Raw genomic sequence first — 16,021 nt, forward strand, 5'->3', positions numbered from 1 at the left:
ACAAATAATAATTTCTATATGAAGATATATTTTTGCAACCTTAAAAGAAGTCACCCCCCAAAAAAATCACCTTGAGAGTAGTGATTAGTTTGCTTTGTCAGATGGTCCACTTTGATAAAAAGGTTGGGATTTACTACTTGCACTAAACACATCAGATCACTGTGCCCAACACAATAAAAGCAGTTGTAATTGTACATGATAACAATTTCTAATATTTATAACTGAGGACAGAAAACAGATATTGTATCACTGTTTATCAGTATTTAGTGGGTTCTTTAGATTCAATATTTAAAGCAATTTATTTATTTAACCAAAAATAATGGATATGGATCAGAACATGAACGTTAAAATGGCACAGTGCACTATTGCAATACGTTATTCTTCATGTGGATGTCTCTTTTGGCATTTATCTTGGCCAGGAGGGGGCAGACACCCTCAGCTTTTAGGCTTCCAGGAGAATGTAAAAGAAGTTTAATATTACAGAGATTACTGAAATCTTTGCAGAAGAGAAGAGGGAAATTAAAATATGAAATTTTAATATTTTATTTTGATTTGAAATATAATTTCATTAGCAGCTTCCGAATATACACAATGCAATTTCCAAAACTCAACATGCCTCTATTCCGGGTTTGAATAACACTTTGCAAATTATTTCAGAAGAATATTTGTCAACATGTACTATTTATGTACAGCAGTGTTCATAATAATAGTAGTCCAATATGACGAACCAGATTAATCACTGTTTCTGGTATAAGTTATATTACCACATGTCAAACAATTTACCTGTTGGTGCAGTAGATTCTAAGAAAACCAACAGACCCAGCATTTATGATCTGCAGGTTTTTGAGCATGTGTATTTGAATAATTAATTGTACGGGGGTGTGTTCAAAATAACAGCAATGTGGAGTTCAATTAGTGAGGTCAATCATTCGGTGAAGAAACAGGTGTGAATCAGGTTGTCCTTATTTAAGGGTGAAGCCAGCACATGTTGTACATGCATTTCTCCTTGAAAGCCTGAAAAATATGGATCGTTCGAGACATTGTTCAGAAGAACAGCGTACTTTGATTAAAAAGTTGATTGGAGAGGGTAAAACTTAAATAGTGCAGAAAACAATAGGCTGTTTAGTTAAAATGATCTCCAATGCTTTAAAATGCAAAGCAAAACCAGAAAGACGTGGAAGAAAATGGAAGACTACCATTCAAATGGATCGAAGAATATCCAGAATGGCAAAGGCTCAGCCAATAATCAGCTCCAGGATGATCAGAGACAGTCTCAAGTTACCTGTGAGTACTGAGACAGTTAGAAGACGCCTATGTAAAGCTAATCTCTTAGCAAGAAATCCCTGCAGAGTCCCACTGTTAAGAAAAAGACGTACTGAAGAGGATACAATTTGCCAAAGAACACATCAACTGGCCTAAATAGAAATGGAGAAACATTTTGTGGACTTATGAAAGTAAAAATTTTTCTTTTTGGGTCTAAGGGCCGCAGACAGTTCGTCAGATGACCCCCCAAACTCTGCATTCAAGGCACAGTACACTCTGAAGACAGTGAAGCATGGTGGTGCAAGCATCATGATATGGACATTTTTCTCGTACTATGGTGCCGGACCTATTTACCGCACACCAGGAATCATGGACCAGTTTGCATGTATTAAAATACTTGAAGAGGTCATGTTGCCTTACGCTGATGAGGATATGCCCTTGAAATGGGTGTTTCAACAAGACAACGACAAACACACCAGTAAATGAGCAAAATCTTGGTTCCAGTTGAACAAAATTGAGGTTATGGAGTAGCCAGCCCAATCCCCGGACCTTAATACGATAGAACACTTGTGGGGTGACATAAAAAATGCCGTTTCTAAGGCAAAGCCAACAAATACCAAAAAATGGTGGAATGTAGTCAAAGCATCCTGGGCTGGAATAACAGTTGACAGGTGCCAGAAGTTGGTAGACTCTATGCAACATAGATGTGAAGCAGTTCTAAAAACCTAAATATTAGGTTAGTGATTCACAAGAATGCTAAATCTTCCAAAAAAAGAGTACATATTGTGAGTTTATAAAGACAAATGCAGACACTGCTATTTTTTAGAACAGCCCAATGTTCATTTCTTGTTATTTTCTGTAAAGTAGTTAAAAAATTATATACATTTCTCTTCATGTTTTGCTTAAGAAAACAGTGTACCATGTTCCCAATGCATGGAAATAAAAACTAGTATAAAGATTTTGTGCTTAACTCATGTTTTTGAACACACTGCTATTATTTTGAACACTACTGTATGTAGGTATATTTAAACTTCTCAAAATTGTTTATTAACATTACTTATATTAAATTATTTAAGTTAATAACACTATAAAGACCCCTATTGGGAGACCTTCCCAACTTTCCTTTTAGGAAGTCAACTAAAGTTGATGTTTTCTTCCCTAAAAGTAGAAGGTTTTAGTTTGTCGTATTTTTTTCAACCTGATTTTTTTATGGATATTTCTTCCTGATATAATTGTTGCTCTAAGGCATAATTCAATTCTTCATTTATTATTGTGTATAAGGCTGTGTGCCCACTCTGCGTTTTTTAAGCGTTTCCGCAGTGGCAATTCCGCTTCATAAACGCTTAAAAAACGCTTGGTAGAAGGTCTGCAATGTTCCCCAATGATGAGCACATGCTGCGGAAATTTCCGCTGCGGATTATCATTGCGGAAAAATCCGCAGCACTACCAATTATTTTGCGTAATCGCGGCGTTTTCGCCGCCACTGACTTACATTGAACCGCTTAATATCCGCATGACCACATTCAATGTGCGGATGGTACCGGGGTCTGGAGAAGAGGAGACTCTCATCCAGACCCAGGTACCATAGTACCTGTAAAAAAAAAAAAAAAGAATTAAAATAAAAAATATACATTATACTTACCTTCTGATGGCCCCCAGTCTCCTGTACGATGCATCCTGGCTCCCCGGCAGCCCGCGATGCTCTAAAAGGACCTGCCATGACATCATTTAGTCATGTGACGGGTCACGCGACTGCTGACGTCGGCGGTCACGTGACCTGTCACATGACTAAATGACATCATGGAAGGTTCTTTTACACAACCGCGAGACACCGGGAAGACCGGACGAATCGCATAAGGAGACCGGGGGCCATTGGAAAGTGAGTATATGTTTGTTTGTTTTTTACCATTTTTATTCTTTTTTAAACTAAACTTGGTCACTCTATATAAAATCCATGCCGTTTGCATGGATTTATATAGTGTGACCAAGTTGTCAAGCACTTTTCCAAGTGATGCTAAAATCGCTTGGAAAGCGCTTGATAACCCGCATGCGAAATCGCATGATCAAAACGCTTCACTTACCCTTGTCCCTGGCAGGAAAAACGCATGTACAATCCGCATGCGTTTTTTCTGCCAGGGAGATGCAGAAGAGCTCAGGAAAAATCCAGAGTATTTCTGCATTTTGGGCACTTAGCCTTATAGTCATAAGGAAACAGTCACAACACTTCCTGGGGCTTAGAAAGATGGTCTCAGAAAGGTAATTGGTGGAATTGCAATTGAAGATTACATCAATGTCTGATCTGCGGGCTCTGACCAATGTGACCCTCTCAGATCTCTAGAACAGAAGTCTGATGTTGGTTACATTTTATTTGGAGGCTGCACATTATAGTCACGTTGGGAGAAAAGTGAACGGAGATGACAGATGAAGTGGCATGACAACTTTGCCACCTCATGGCCTGGTCTGCTCACCAGTCAGCCCAACAAAAATAGACTTCTTTTCAACAAGCTAGATTGACCAAGAGGGAGAGCTGGACATTCTTTCTATGGCTTACAGTCAGTTTTTCTGTAAGATCATGTCAGCTATAGTATTTGCTAGCAACAGAACACAGATGATCGAATCTTTTGAAATTCAAATTTGCCAGCTTCACTGAATTTTTAAAAAAAAAATTAGATTCATAACAAAATTGCAAGGTCTCCCATTGCCCTGAAAAGACGTGTGCAACACTCTGAGGTCTCCTAGGACTGTGTCAGTCTTAGTAATGTCAAAGTGACCTCAACATATATGGTTGTAGATAAACAGATGGTAACCGTTTTTCACTGTTTTTCAACTTTAAAGGGGGATGTCCGGCTTTAGGCTACAAGTCTGCAGTCACTCTGAGACTGCAGACTTCTGAATCCTCACGGCACACGCACTGTATGCTGTGTGGAATGTCCGATGCCGGGAGTGTGACTGAAAGTATGTTATTTGTATACCTGTGGTCACGTACTGACTAGATGGGCGTGACCTCGCTCAATGTAAATGTATTGAGTAAGGGCGGATACAGTCTAGTCGGAATGTAGAAGAAAATATGCAAATCGCATACTTGCGGTCACATGACCGCCTACTCCCGGTGCCAGAGAATCCTCACAGCATGCAGATAGAGTTGCTGCAGACTTGTAGTCTAAAGACGGACAAACCCTTCAATGTTTATCCAGTAGAAATGAGTAGATCACTTCACACAACCCCTGTCCACAATCCAGGTCACGGCTCTCAGGCCCTGGACAAGAGCTACACTAATTTCTTGAGCTTCCAGGCTCCCCGTCACGGCATTTGGGTGACCAGTCTGGCAAGATGTCATCTGTGCGGCACACACGTGACGCCTTGCCAGTTTGGTTAATCATAAGCCAAGTCTGGGATCCTGAAGAGTTAGAAAATTCGAGCAGCTTCTTTTCACAGCTAAAGAGCACAGACCTGGATTGTGGTCCAGGGTTGCACAAAGTGATCTGCTCGTCTCTATTATTCAGTGTTTTTTTACTTTCTCTCCCCCTCTCTAATGCTCAAGTGTGACGTCTTCTCACTATCCAGATTCAACTAAAAACGGCTGCTGCATTTCCTCCATCTACTTTTATATAGGCTATCATAGTCCCTCCTGATTAGCTGCAATATTCCATGTGATGCGACAGATGCAAGTCATTATTAGGAAGCCTGCGCAGCAGTGACTAAGATCATGTGACCCTTTTCTTGATGATTCAGTCTTCTGCTTTGTGTAAATTGGTGGTGGGCATATTTTTTTGGTGAATCGAAAATTTTTCAAATTTGCAAATCACTAGTAAACATACTATCAGACCATGTGGCTGCTATGCGGGCATCGGAGACAGCACGCTTAGCATTTTATTGGTTACTTACCATTGGCTACAGAATGGTGAAAACCTGTGCAGGACCCTCTTTCCAGAACAGCATTGTCAACAACTAAAGGAATTGACTCAAACGTCATTGAGATGGCAAAAGCCTGCACCAGAATTGTAGGAGCCTATTTTTTTCTTTGCTGCTATAGAGCAACCTCTTTACTCTGTATGTCACTGTTTGCTTGTTTATTGTGTGTTCAAAAATTAGGACACCATTGAATAAAAAAATAAGCCGCAAGGACACACCTATTGTTTCTTCATGCAATGGAGGAAGGGGGATTAAGATGAGATGCATATAAAATACATTTTATTTTTTATTTCAATATGGGGCAGGAAAGGATCAAGAGAGAGGAAATATCAAAGTCTTGCTTTTAAGGTTTTGTTTTAGTGTAGCATATCTTTAATGCAGATCAGTCACCAGATTCCATATTCCAAATTATATAGATTAAGTCAATCCTTTAGACAAAAGAGTATTTTCTCTGAAAATCCATGTCAGCTTGGCTATATAATTTTGATATTAAGTGTAGACTGAAATAACTCATGAGTCCAAATGTATTCAATATTCACCTATCCAGACAGACAGCTGCAGCTTGTACTGAGCAGGGTGAGATCTCAGCAGCAGGAGGGACACTGTGGAGCTGTCAAATCAGGCTAGGATGGCAGAGAGTGGATTTTATAAACTTTTATAAAGGGTTATACAAGCCTGACATTGATTTTTAAAGGACATGCAACATCTTCATAAGGTCTAAGAGTTATTGATTAATGTATTCAGTATATATTATGAAATCTGGTGACATAATAATACTTTTTATTTCTATAGCACCAACATATTCCGCAGACATTACAAATTACAAATCAGACACTACTGAGTAACACATAATTCAAAGCATAGCAAGTGGAGTGAGGGACGTGCTCGCAAGCTCACAATCAATGTCATGTCCCACAACTTGGGAATCATACAGTATTGTATTATATTGTTGCTATTCTGTTGCTATGCAATAAGGTTTGCCTTTTAGAAGTTTGTCCTCCTGGTCTTCTTCCCCAGCTCTGATGTCAGCAACTCCCCGTCTTCTTCCTCATTGTGAGTTTGGCCGCAATCTTAAGAAGCCACATATCTAGCAGCTCTGGTTCAGATTAGTCTACTGTAATTGTGCATAACTACAAGAATTCAGCTTGACAAGAAACCTTCTTCTGGAATCTTCATACGTGCATCTGCAGTCGAGTCAAGCTATCCGACGATAACTCTTCGTGTGAGTAATGAAACATACAGACATCCATAAAAATGATGTCTCAAGCGCCCTACACTTGTTATTTATGGAGTCAGAATAATGAATGAGGAAGTAGCGGGGACACAAAATGTAAAATTAAAATGCTTGTCGTATAAGGTCCAGCCATCAGTATAATAAATAGAGGCATTCAAATAACGCTGCAGGAACCAGTCACCAGCCAGTATCTGTACAAGTACAAGTGGTACTGAATGTGTTGAAGGGATAATAGAGAATAGTTAGATTAGCGAGGTGAGGTGATAAAGTCTAAAAGACACATGTTTTTAATGCACGTTTGAAACTGTGGATACTGGGAATTAACCGGATTGTCTGGGGTAGTACATTCCAGAAAACTTGTGCAGTATGAGAGACAAATGCTCCTTAACTACAATTATGGTCTTATTTTGATCTTTGCTATCTTTGTTATGGGACTCCTTTTCTGCCATTGTTCACTTGTAAATTAAAGGGAACTTGATATGAATCAGACACTGGCGGCATTGTTGCAACCTGGTATGTTGCAGTCTGAAGCGCCGCGGCATTTCAGAGAAAACATAATTTTAAAGGCCATCCATAAACTATGGTTATCAGATGAATAGTCCAAAGATGGTCCCCAGTGGCTTCTCATCTGCGTGCATAGGGAGAAGGCTGTCTGTCATGGGGAACAGGTTGGGGATATGCAGGCCGGATACCTTCCTTTTGGACTAGTCATCCAAGACACATAGTCCAGGTGTTCAAAGTATGTTTTCTCTGATATTTCAGCAGTATTTCAGAGTAAAATACACAGTGTCTGAGTCCTGTTGCCAGTTATTTTGCACAGCATGAATCTCCTGTCAGATTCCCTTTAAGGCACTATAATTATAACCTTAAAAAAAAAAAAAGTTGCGCACAATCTATCACTGGAGAATATAAAATACCTTTTTCAATATAGGACAGAAAAAAAATATTGAGTAAGAGAAGATATCATGTAAATTCAAGTCTTGTATACCTTTAAGTATCATTCCATTTAAACAAGCTTAAAATATCTGTGGTTCCAACAGACGCCTCCATCGGTTACAAATCTTGAGATTCTAATCAACTCCGAGAACACCAACTGATTATAGTCCAACGTTAATAGAACATTGTCTACACTCAGCCCATTGTTGGTGTAATGAGTTTAATGTGCTTCCAAAGAAGGTTTCGACACCAGTTCATTATTTCCACACCATGCCACATATAGAACTCTTAATGCAGGAAAAATCATGCAGAACACGAACTATATAGAGTGGTGTTCATGCAGATTTCTTCCCTAATCCTGGTTGCTTTAAAAGTCATATTCATCATTGTTTATGAACAATGAGCCATAAAAATCCTAATTAAAGATGTAATTACACTGAATAAATTCTTAGCTGAAAATGAATTATAGATTTGTTGGAGGCACAGTTAATATATCAATGGGATAAACCACCACAGTCTTCATCCATCATTTTAAGATAGAGTCTGCAAAGCAGCTAATATGGTTTTAACTCTTTATGGGTTCAACTAAATGAAGATGATGATATTGCGCCTAATTTGAGCTCATTATTTTATAACTATTCTCGGTGTATTTTTCACCTTTGTATGGTAAGGAAATTGCTATATAAATTGCTTTTAGTTAGTGCAGAAAATGCAGTAGGTGATAGAAATTAAAAGGGTTGTCCACTACCTTGATATTGGTAACCACCAATATCAGATCGGTGGGGGTACGACACCCGGCATCTGCACCAATCAACTGTTCCGGTGGAGGACAGATGTACACGCCATGTACAGAGCTTAAACAGCACAGCGGCATTCATTATTTAGTGACCATTTTAGGAACTACAGCTCAGCTCCTATTCAATTGAGAATAGGTCATCAATATACCAACGTATTGGACAACCCCTTTAAATTTACTGAATCCATATTAACACATAAAAAGCCAAGAGAATCCACCACCTAATAACTTAGGGGTATTCAATACTGCTCTGAAATATTCCAGAGCTTCCGGTAATGTTCTGTCTGTATTCCTACCCCTACCTCCCCCCGAATAAAAATCATTTCACCTGATGTCATAAAGGAGCGGCGACAACTTCCGATAATGGTACTGAGCATGTGCGATTTACTCTCAGTGGGTTAGCTTTATGCATTCTCAGTGGAAAGGATTTTCTTGTTTATCAAAATCGGCCTCTAATTCAGAGAAAGTCCTTTGGGCATTCCTAACACTCGGTCAGATGCCAGTGCTAAGAATTAGGCGAAATGAAGTTACCAATCACTGGAAATGGCCATATTGGAAATTTGGAATGACTGCAAAGTGGCTTGGGCTGTGAAAAGGGCAACAGAAAGGTAATAAGCATAAAATTATAGGGCTTTTTTCCACGAATGAAAGTTAATTTTAATCAATAGATCTTGGAATAATAATAACTTCCACAATTGGATGTGTTTAAATAAAATGTTCCTGTGCTGAGATAATCTTATAAATGCGCCCCTGCTGTGTACTGTGTAATGTCTGTGTCTGACCGTGCAGGAACATGGTCTGATCATACCACAGCTCCTGGGCAGGGGAAGATGTAAAAGAGTATACCGACAGGACAGCACAGGATCACAGCTGATTTCCCTGCCTGTTTTTAAACAATGTTTTACTTCAAAGAAAGAATCATTTGTGATCCCTTGCTGTCTTATCTGTATACTCTTTTACTTCCTCCCCTGCTGTCCTGTCGGTATACTCTCTTACATCCTCCCCTGCCCAGGAGCTGTGGTATGATCAGACCATGTTCCTGCATGGTCAGACACAGCCATTACACAGCACACAGCAGGGGCACATTTATAAGATTATCTCAGCACAGGAACATTTCTTTTTAACACATCCAATTGTGGAAGTTATTATTCCAAGATCTATTGATTAAAATAAACTTTTGTTCTTGGGAAAACCTCTTTAAGTATGTTGGTGTCTTTACAATTGGATAACCAAGGCAGTAATAGTGCCAACTGAACAAGATATTGTGGAGACCACCACCTTTAAGGACTCATGCACACTTCTGTAAAATGACTCTTAGACTATGAGATACACAAAGCTTTATTCACAAAATAATACAAGGCTCTGCTGTCCTCCATAAGCCTCAGATTTCATACAGGTATGAAAAAAATTATGGCATGCATTACCAGATTATGGAAATAACATTACTTTTATGGGGAATCTCTCTAACACAGCTGTATTGAAGGTGCCTATGGCTCTACGTATATGGAGCCACGCAAGCTCTGTAGTTCTCCATACTGGCCTGTGGACCCGGCTCTGCCGTCAGATGGAGACCTAGTTATGGATAGAATTTTTCTTTGTGATCATCAGCCTCCATCAATAAATTGTCACGTTGACTGCTGCCCTTTGCATAATGATTGCTGCTGACATTATTGATGACCTAGTTAATTAGCTTAATAATCTACTTTCTGAAAGCAGAACTCAGCAGCGAGCTATAAATTAGCAATCAACACGTTAATAAACAGGTTTATGCAAATTACCTTACAAATAGAGCACTCACTCAGCACCGTACTGGGATTTGCCGTGTGGATATTCTTTAGGTAGCTCTCCATTGTCAAAACCTTTTAGTGTTTACATATCAGCAACTGACCACCGTAGTAAGAGTCAGGGATGAAATGACAAGTCTATGCACCCCAGATGAGTGATGTCACATGACTGATTGGTGGCTACCAGTGGTTCAGAAATTAAACCTTAAAATGGCAACTTACCTGCATAGGGTGGACCCAATCAGTTGCCACCCATCTGAGAAGTTGAAGTTGGACAACAGATCAGCAGCAGACTACCCAGGATATGAACTTAAAAGGATAAAGGTGCACATGGTTCCTTAGTCTTTAGTAATATATATGGGCCTAATGAGGCCTAAGGAATATATAAGCATATAGCTAAGGCCTCATTCAGATGGCTTTTTTTGCATTTGAGAAAAAAATAAACCTTTTTTCTTCAGTATGTTGAAATCAATTGTCATCCATTTCTGGTCTGTGGTTTTTTTTCTTATCAGTAGGACATCGTTTGACTCCAATGCAAAGAAAAAAATGTCCAAACCTCTCCTACCCACTGAACAGAAAAAAATAGACTGTGTAAGAGTGTGGCCTGTATTGTTGTTTTCCTGCGCCTGAACACAACAATCGCATCATGTGTATAATGCCATGCATCTTTTACATATATTGTGTTATGTGAAGAATGAACTATGTCCTGTGGTTTTTCAGTGTATATTGTGTAGTAAGTGATACAATGTGAATTGCCATGTACTATGGTAATGTGTAGTGTATAAGTAATGCATAGTGTATAGTGCATGGTAAGCACATAAGACATAGCTTAGTGTTTAGGATAAAGATAGATTGTGACTGTAGGTAAGCTAGGACATAAAGGACAGATAGTTAATGTTTGGGACTAGCCCATACTGGGAGGGAGTGCATGCTAGTAAAAGGAGACTGCTTCCTGATTCTAGGGTAGTTAGTGACAAGGTCGAGTTCAAGGTGCAGTGGGCTGATAAGAAAAATTACATATTGTTCTGGGTGGTATGAGGCCTTTCCAAATTCCCTGGAGACATTCTTGCAACATCCTAAGGCTCGATACAGGTGTTATGGAGAGCACTTACCCCTTCTGTACAGAGGAAGATGGAAGTAGAACCGCGTGAGGGAAAGGTAACGGATATCGGCAATACTGCGGAACCGGACAGGAAATCTCTGAGGCTGACAGGAACATTAAGCATGGGGATAGTCCGAGCAGAACAGAAAGAAAAGTTGGAGATGTACTGTATTAAGGAAACAAGAAGTGGAGGGTGCTGTTCCCGATACTACGTGTTACAATCTGATGGACTTGAACTGTTCAGTAAACTTGTATGTGTTGGAACGAACCGGGTGTCTCCTAATCTATGTACTGCTGTTCCTGAATATAGAGAACAGAAGACAGTAGAGGCCTGTGGCCTACAAGTGAGTGTGATGCACCCTACATGAGACAGCACACCGCGACTGGGACACAATTTTCCTGTAAAGTGCCAGGGCGACATGGAGCAGCCGCTCAACCACAGCTACCGCCCTCTGGACCAACTGCACTTGGATGACACACATATAGCATTCTGGTGCTTATTTTTTTTATGGAGCCATTCATTTAGAGTGGATATTTTTGTTTCCTAAATCGGATCAAAATTGGACACGTTGCTGTTTTTCTTTTCTGCATTTCGCAAAACATGGTCATGCACAAGCTCGTAGACTATAATGTGTATGTGTTCTGTCCATGAAAAACACAGAAAGAGCATGCAAGTGAAACATGGATGTCTGGAAGATAGGAGAAAAGCGGTGCATTTATGTCTAAAGGTAACACTTACCAGGCCCGATACAAAAACCAGCAATGATTCCAATCACAAAAATGACACTGGCATAACGCATCCAAGGAATCCGTGCCTGAAAGAGGGCAGAGAAAGCAGAAATATTTGTTTTCCAACTACATTTCCGATTTTTTTTTAAATCTAATATCGTATGTTTAAACTGTTTATCTGAGACATTAAAAAAAAAAAAAAAAAACAGACCATTTTTTTTTATTTCAGGAACAGAGCTACTCTTGCGTTTGTGCTTGACCGGTATTGTAGCACAGCCCATTTCTCTTAGGTCAATATGTCACACTTTAATAAAAAGCTCAGCTTTACCTTTAGAGATAACTGTCCCTTCCCAGCACCTGCACAATAGAACCCTGCGGCGCAGTGCACAGAGAGACGGGCCAGGAGGAAGCAAAGCGCGCTCTATGTGAGCCGTGCATTGCGCATGCCCAGGAAGTCAGGGAGCACAGTGCACGTCAGGTGCAGCGGAGGGGGATATGGTAACTAAGCATATAGGTGGGGATTTCGGGGAATAATAAATAGATGGGCAGGGATTTCTTGGTATCCGGGAGACGCCAAGCCTGTGTCAAACAGAGTGTATAAAAACACTTTTCTCTGCATTCAGACCTCTACCATGGGCCATACAGGTATGTATAGATTTACTTCTCTATAACCTGTATGCCCATAGTAGAGGTCTGATATTGTGGCGCCCTGCTGCGCATTGGTGCAACAGATCCCAGAGGGGTGCATGGATGGACTTCTCCACAAGAGGCCCTCATAGCATTCACACACCTCCACCCTACCACCTCAGACCACCAGAGGGAGCCCGGATAGGGATATATATACTGGAGGGTGGAGTTAGGCAGTGAGTCTCGAGTCTGCTGCAGCCAGAGAGGTTGTCAGTTCAGTCTGTTGAGAGGAGCTCCTGCAGAAGCTAGACTGCAGTGGAGCCCAATCAGTTCAGTCCAGACTCAGAGAGCTCGAGTTAGGGAGCCTAGGGCATGCCGATGCCAAAAGAGCGGTGAAGAGTAGTGAGGCCTACTGCCCGTGTGAAGCCTAGTGAGGGCCCCGAGCGTGGCCAAAGGTGAGTGGAAAGAGTAACATAGGGGGCAGAGGAGCTTTACCTGCTCACCCCAAGAACATATACCGGACACCGGGTCCGCGTCTGCAGGGATTCCTTACACCCAGCAGAAACAACCGGAACCCCTGGCGAACTATATGTCCCAGGAACACCAAAAGCTGATTACGTACCAGGGTCAGGAGTCACAGAGGCCCCAGAGACCAGGGAGTGTGAACTCCAACAGAAGGCCCTACCTCCAGGTCAGCAGGTGCAAGACAGAGACCAAGTTAGGCCTAGCTCCAGGCAGGTCAGAAACTTATCAAGGAAAGGCAAGGAACAGGAGGACCCACACCCACTCACTGGGGAGAGTCCTGATATGCACCCTTCACCCTAAAGTGCCCTGGATCGTGCATGAAACACCACCAGTAAAGGTACTGAAGTGAACTGTCGTGTGACTGTGCCTATTCTTCCTCTGACCCGGCTGGGTCCCCTCTGTCCTGCCTCCCCTACACTTAAGCTGCCCTGAGGCCCCGCTCCACCTGTGGGGAGCCGCACCAACTAAGCTGCCTGAACACCGGCCTCAGAGGACTGTCGCAACGCTGGTGATCCTCACCAGCCACCACAGGTGGCGTCACGAACATTCCCCTATCCCATATAACTTCCCCTTCTTTTGAGAGTGACCCCAGGGTACGGGCCCGGGAGCCGGCCACCGCGACATCCCCCAAGACCAGGCAACTACAAGGCCCGGGCGCCGAGTTGTCCCCATCCCCTGGGCGCTTCAATATCTCCCAGGGGGTGGCAGATTCCCTTTAAAAGGGTTGTTTCTCCCCAGTAAAATAATTACACCTATACTCACCTCCGCTTACTGTGCTGTTATAGTGGTTTCTGCACTGGCTTTCCCAAGGCTTGCTTGACATTGGTTGCAGGTATCACGTGATGGAACAATCAGTGCTGGCTTCACTCTCCGCTCCTAATACATAATTGACATCTGGAGGAAGTGAGAGCTGCAGCTAGACTCTCACTTCCTCCGGATGTGTTGATTTGTCTGTAGGAGAGGAGAGTGAAGCCAGTGCGGATTATTATGTCACATGAGACCTGGGAAGACATTGCCAACACCACTGGAGTGGTGGTGGCACTAGAGAGAGTGTTATTATTTTACTAGGAGGAACATAGGGATTCAGAAGGGGCTGTTCAAGTATTGGACAACCCCTTTAAGTGTCCATACACATTAAACTAATGGCAACAAAAGCCACTGATATTATCAGGCTTGGCTGAAAATCTAATGTGTATGAGAGCCTCCAGACTCTCCTCTGAATGTACAGTGGCTTGCAAAAGTACTCGCCCCCTTGGATTTTTTTGTATTTTGCTACCTCACAACCTGGAATTTCACGGTTTTGAGAGTTTGCATCAGTTCATGTAAAGATCATGCCTACAACTGTAAACATTTGATTTTCTTTTTTTTTGTGTGAAGCAAACAACAGATAGGATAAAATAACTGAAAACTTCAATATGCATAATTATATAACTCCGTAAGGTCAGTACTTTGTAGAACCTCCTTTTACGGCAATTACAGGTGCAAGTCACTTTGGATAAGTCTCTATGAGCTTTCCAAATCTTGCCACTGGGATTTTTGCCCATTCCTCAAGGCAAAACTGCTCCAGCTCCTTCAAGGTAGATAGTTTCCTCTGGTGAACAGCAATCTTCAAGTCTGACCACAGATTCTCAATTGGATTAAGGTCTGGGCTTTGACTAGGCCACTCCAAAACATTTACACATTCCCCCTTAAACCACTCAAGTGTTGCTTTAGCAGTATGCTTTGGGTCATTGTCTTGTTGGAAGGTGAACCTCCGCCCCAGTCTCAAATCACAGACAAACAGGTTTTGCTCTGGAATATCCCTGTATTTCGCACCATCCATCTAACCCTCAATTTGAACCATTTTCCCTGTCCCTGCTGCCAAAAAACTTCCCCACAGCATGATGCTGCAACCACCATGTTTCACTGTGGGGATTGTGATCTTGGGGTGATGATCTGTGTTGGTTTGGCGCCAGACATATCATTTACCTTGGTGGCCAAAAAGTTCAATTTTGGTCTCATCTGACCATAGCACCTTCCTCCATACATTTGGAGAGTCTCCCAAGTGTCTTTTGGCAAACTAAAAATGAGTCCTACAATTTGTGTGTGGAAGTTAAAGCTTTTTTCTACCCACTCTTCCATAAAGGCCACCCTTATGGATTGTATGGCTTATTGTGGTCTTATGGACTGATACTCCAGTCTCTGCTTGGAAACTGCAGCTCCTTCAGAGTTACCTTTGGTCTCTGTGCTACCTCTCTGATTAATGCCCTCCTTGCCCGAGCTGAGAGTTTTGGTTGGCGGCCCTCTCTTGGCAGGTTTGTTGTGGTACCATGTTCTTTCTGACGCGCCCCTGGGCCTGTGTCGCGCTGCGGTGCGCACGCGGGAGCTTACCCGGAGCCGGATCCGTGGAGGGTTGTAATCTCGTGGCGGTGACCCGGTCCGTGCCCAGGGAGTCAAACTAGACGGCAGTCTATTAGTAGTAAATAGTTGATGACTACGCCACCCGTTGAGTGCAGCCAGGAAGCTGCTGCTGCAGGGCAGACCGCTGAGGCCGGTGGTAGGATTGTGCAGCGTGATAGTATAACCCCCAACGGGAGGGGTATGGCCTCAGGGCAGCCGACGTGGATGATGGGGGTAGCAGGAACCACTCAGAGACGGTACGGTGTAGTTCAGGGTCTTTACTGGTAACAACGACAGACCCTCCCGGAGTACTTGCTAGCAAACGGGGCCTGGTCAGTCTTTGAGCAGATGGGATCTCCCCTGGCCAGGCGTAGTTGTAGGCCTCCCAAACTGACTGTACTCTTCTGGCTACCTTGCTAGAAGCTGATGTAAGTAGCCCACGTCCCTGAGTGTACCGTGTGGTGCTCACCCGTATGGCCGGTGACTCGGGGCCTTCTAATGGCTTCCGCTCCACGATGGCGGTGCTGGTCCCACGCGTGTGACCGTGCCTTCGGGCTTCTGGGCCAGAGGACCTGAAATCCCCTGCCCGACGGATTCTGCTGCTGGGTAGGAGTTAGTCCCCACAGCCTCGGACTCCGGGTCCGGTAAAGAATCTTCTTAGTCAGGGCGAGCTCTGTAGCTGCCAGCCCCTGACTCCTTGTAACTCTGCTGTTTCCTATGCTGCTTCTCTTCTC

The 16,021-nt window shown here is 42.5% G+C and overlaps 1 protein-coding gene across 1 annotated transcript in view; it reads right to left on the reverse strand.

Moving 5' to 3' along the window:
- The window catches only part of LOC141273446 (solute carrier family 2, facilitated glucose transporter member 9-like), a 176,782-nt gene that overhangs the window by 14,083 nt on the left and 146,678 nt on the right, over window positions 1–16,021 (reverse strand). The window contains exon 10 of the mRNA XM_073685286.1: window positions 11,767–11,842. Within this exon, the coding sequence (XP_073541387.1) occupies window positions 11,767–11,842 (76 nt within the window). The remainder of the gene's footprint in view (window positions 1–11,766; window positions 11,843–16,021) is intronic.

This window comes from Phyllobates terribilis, unplaced genomic scaffold (genome assembly GCF_046119375.1).
Source record: "Phyllobates terribilis strain yellow unplaced genomic scaffold, ASM4611937v1 Scaffold_5__5_contigs__length_657084704, whole genome shotgun sequence".
In the NCBI taxonomy this organism is placed as follows: Eukaryota; Metazoa; Chordata; class Amphibia; order Anura; family Dendrobatidae; genus Phyllobates; species Phyllobates terribilis.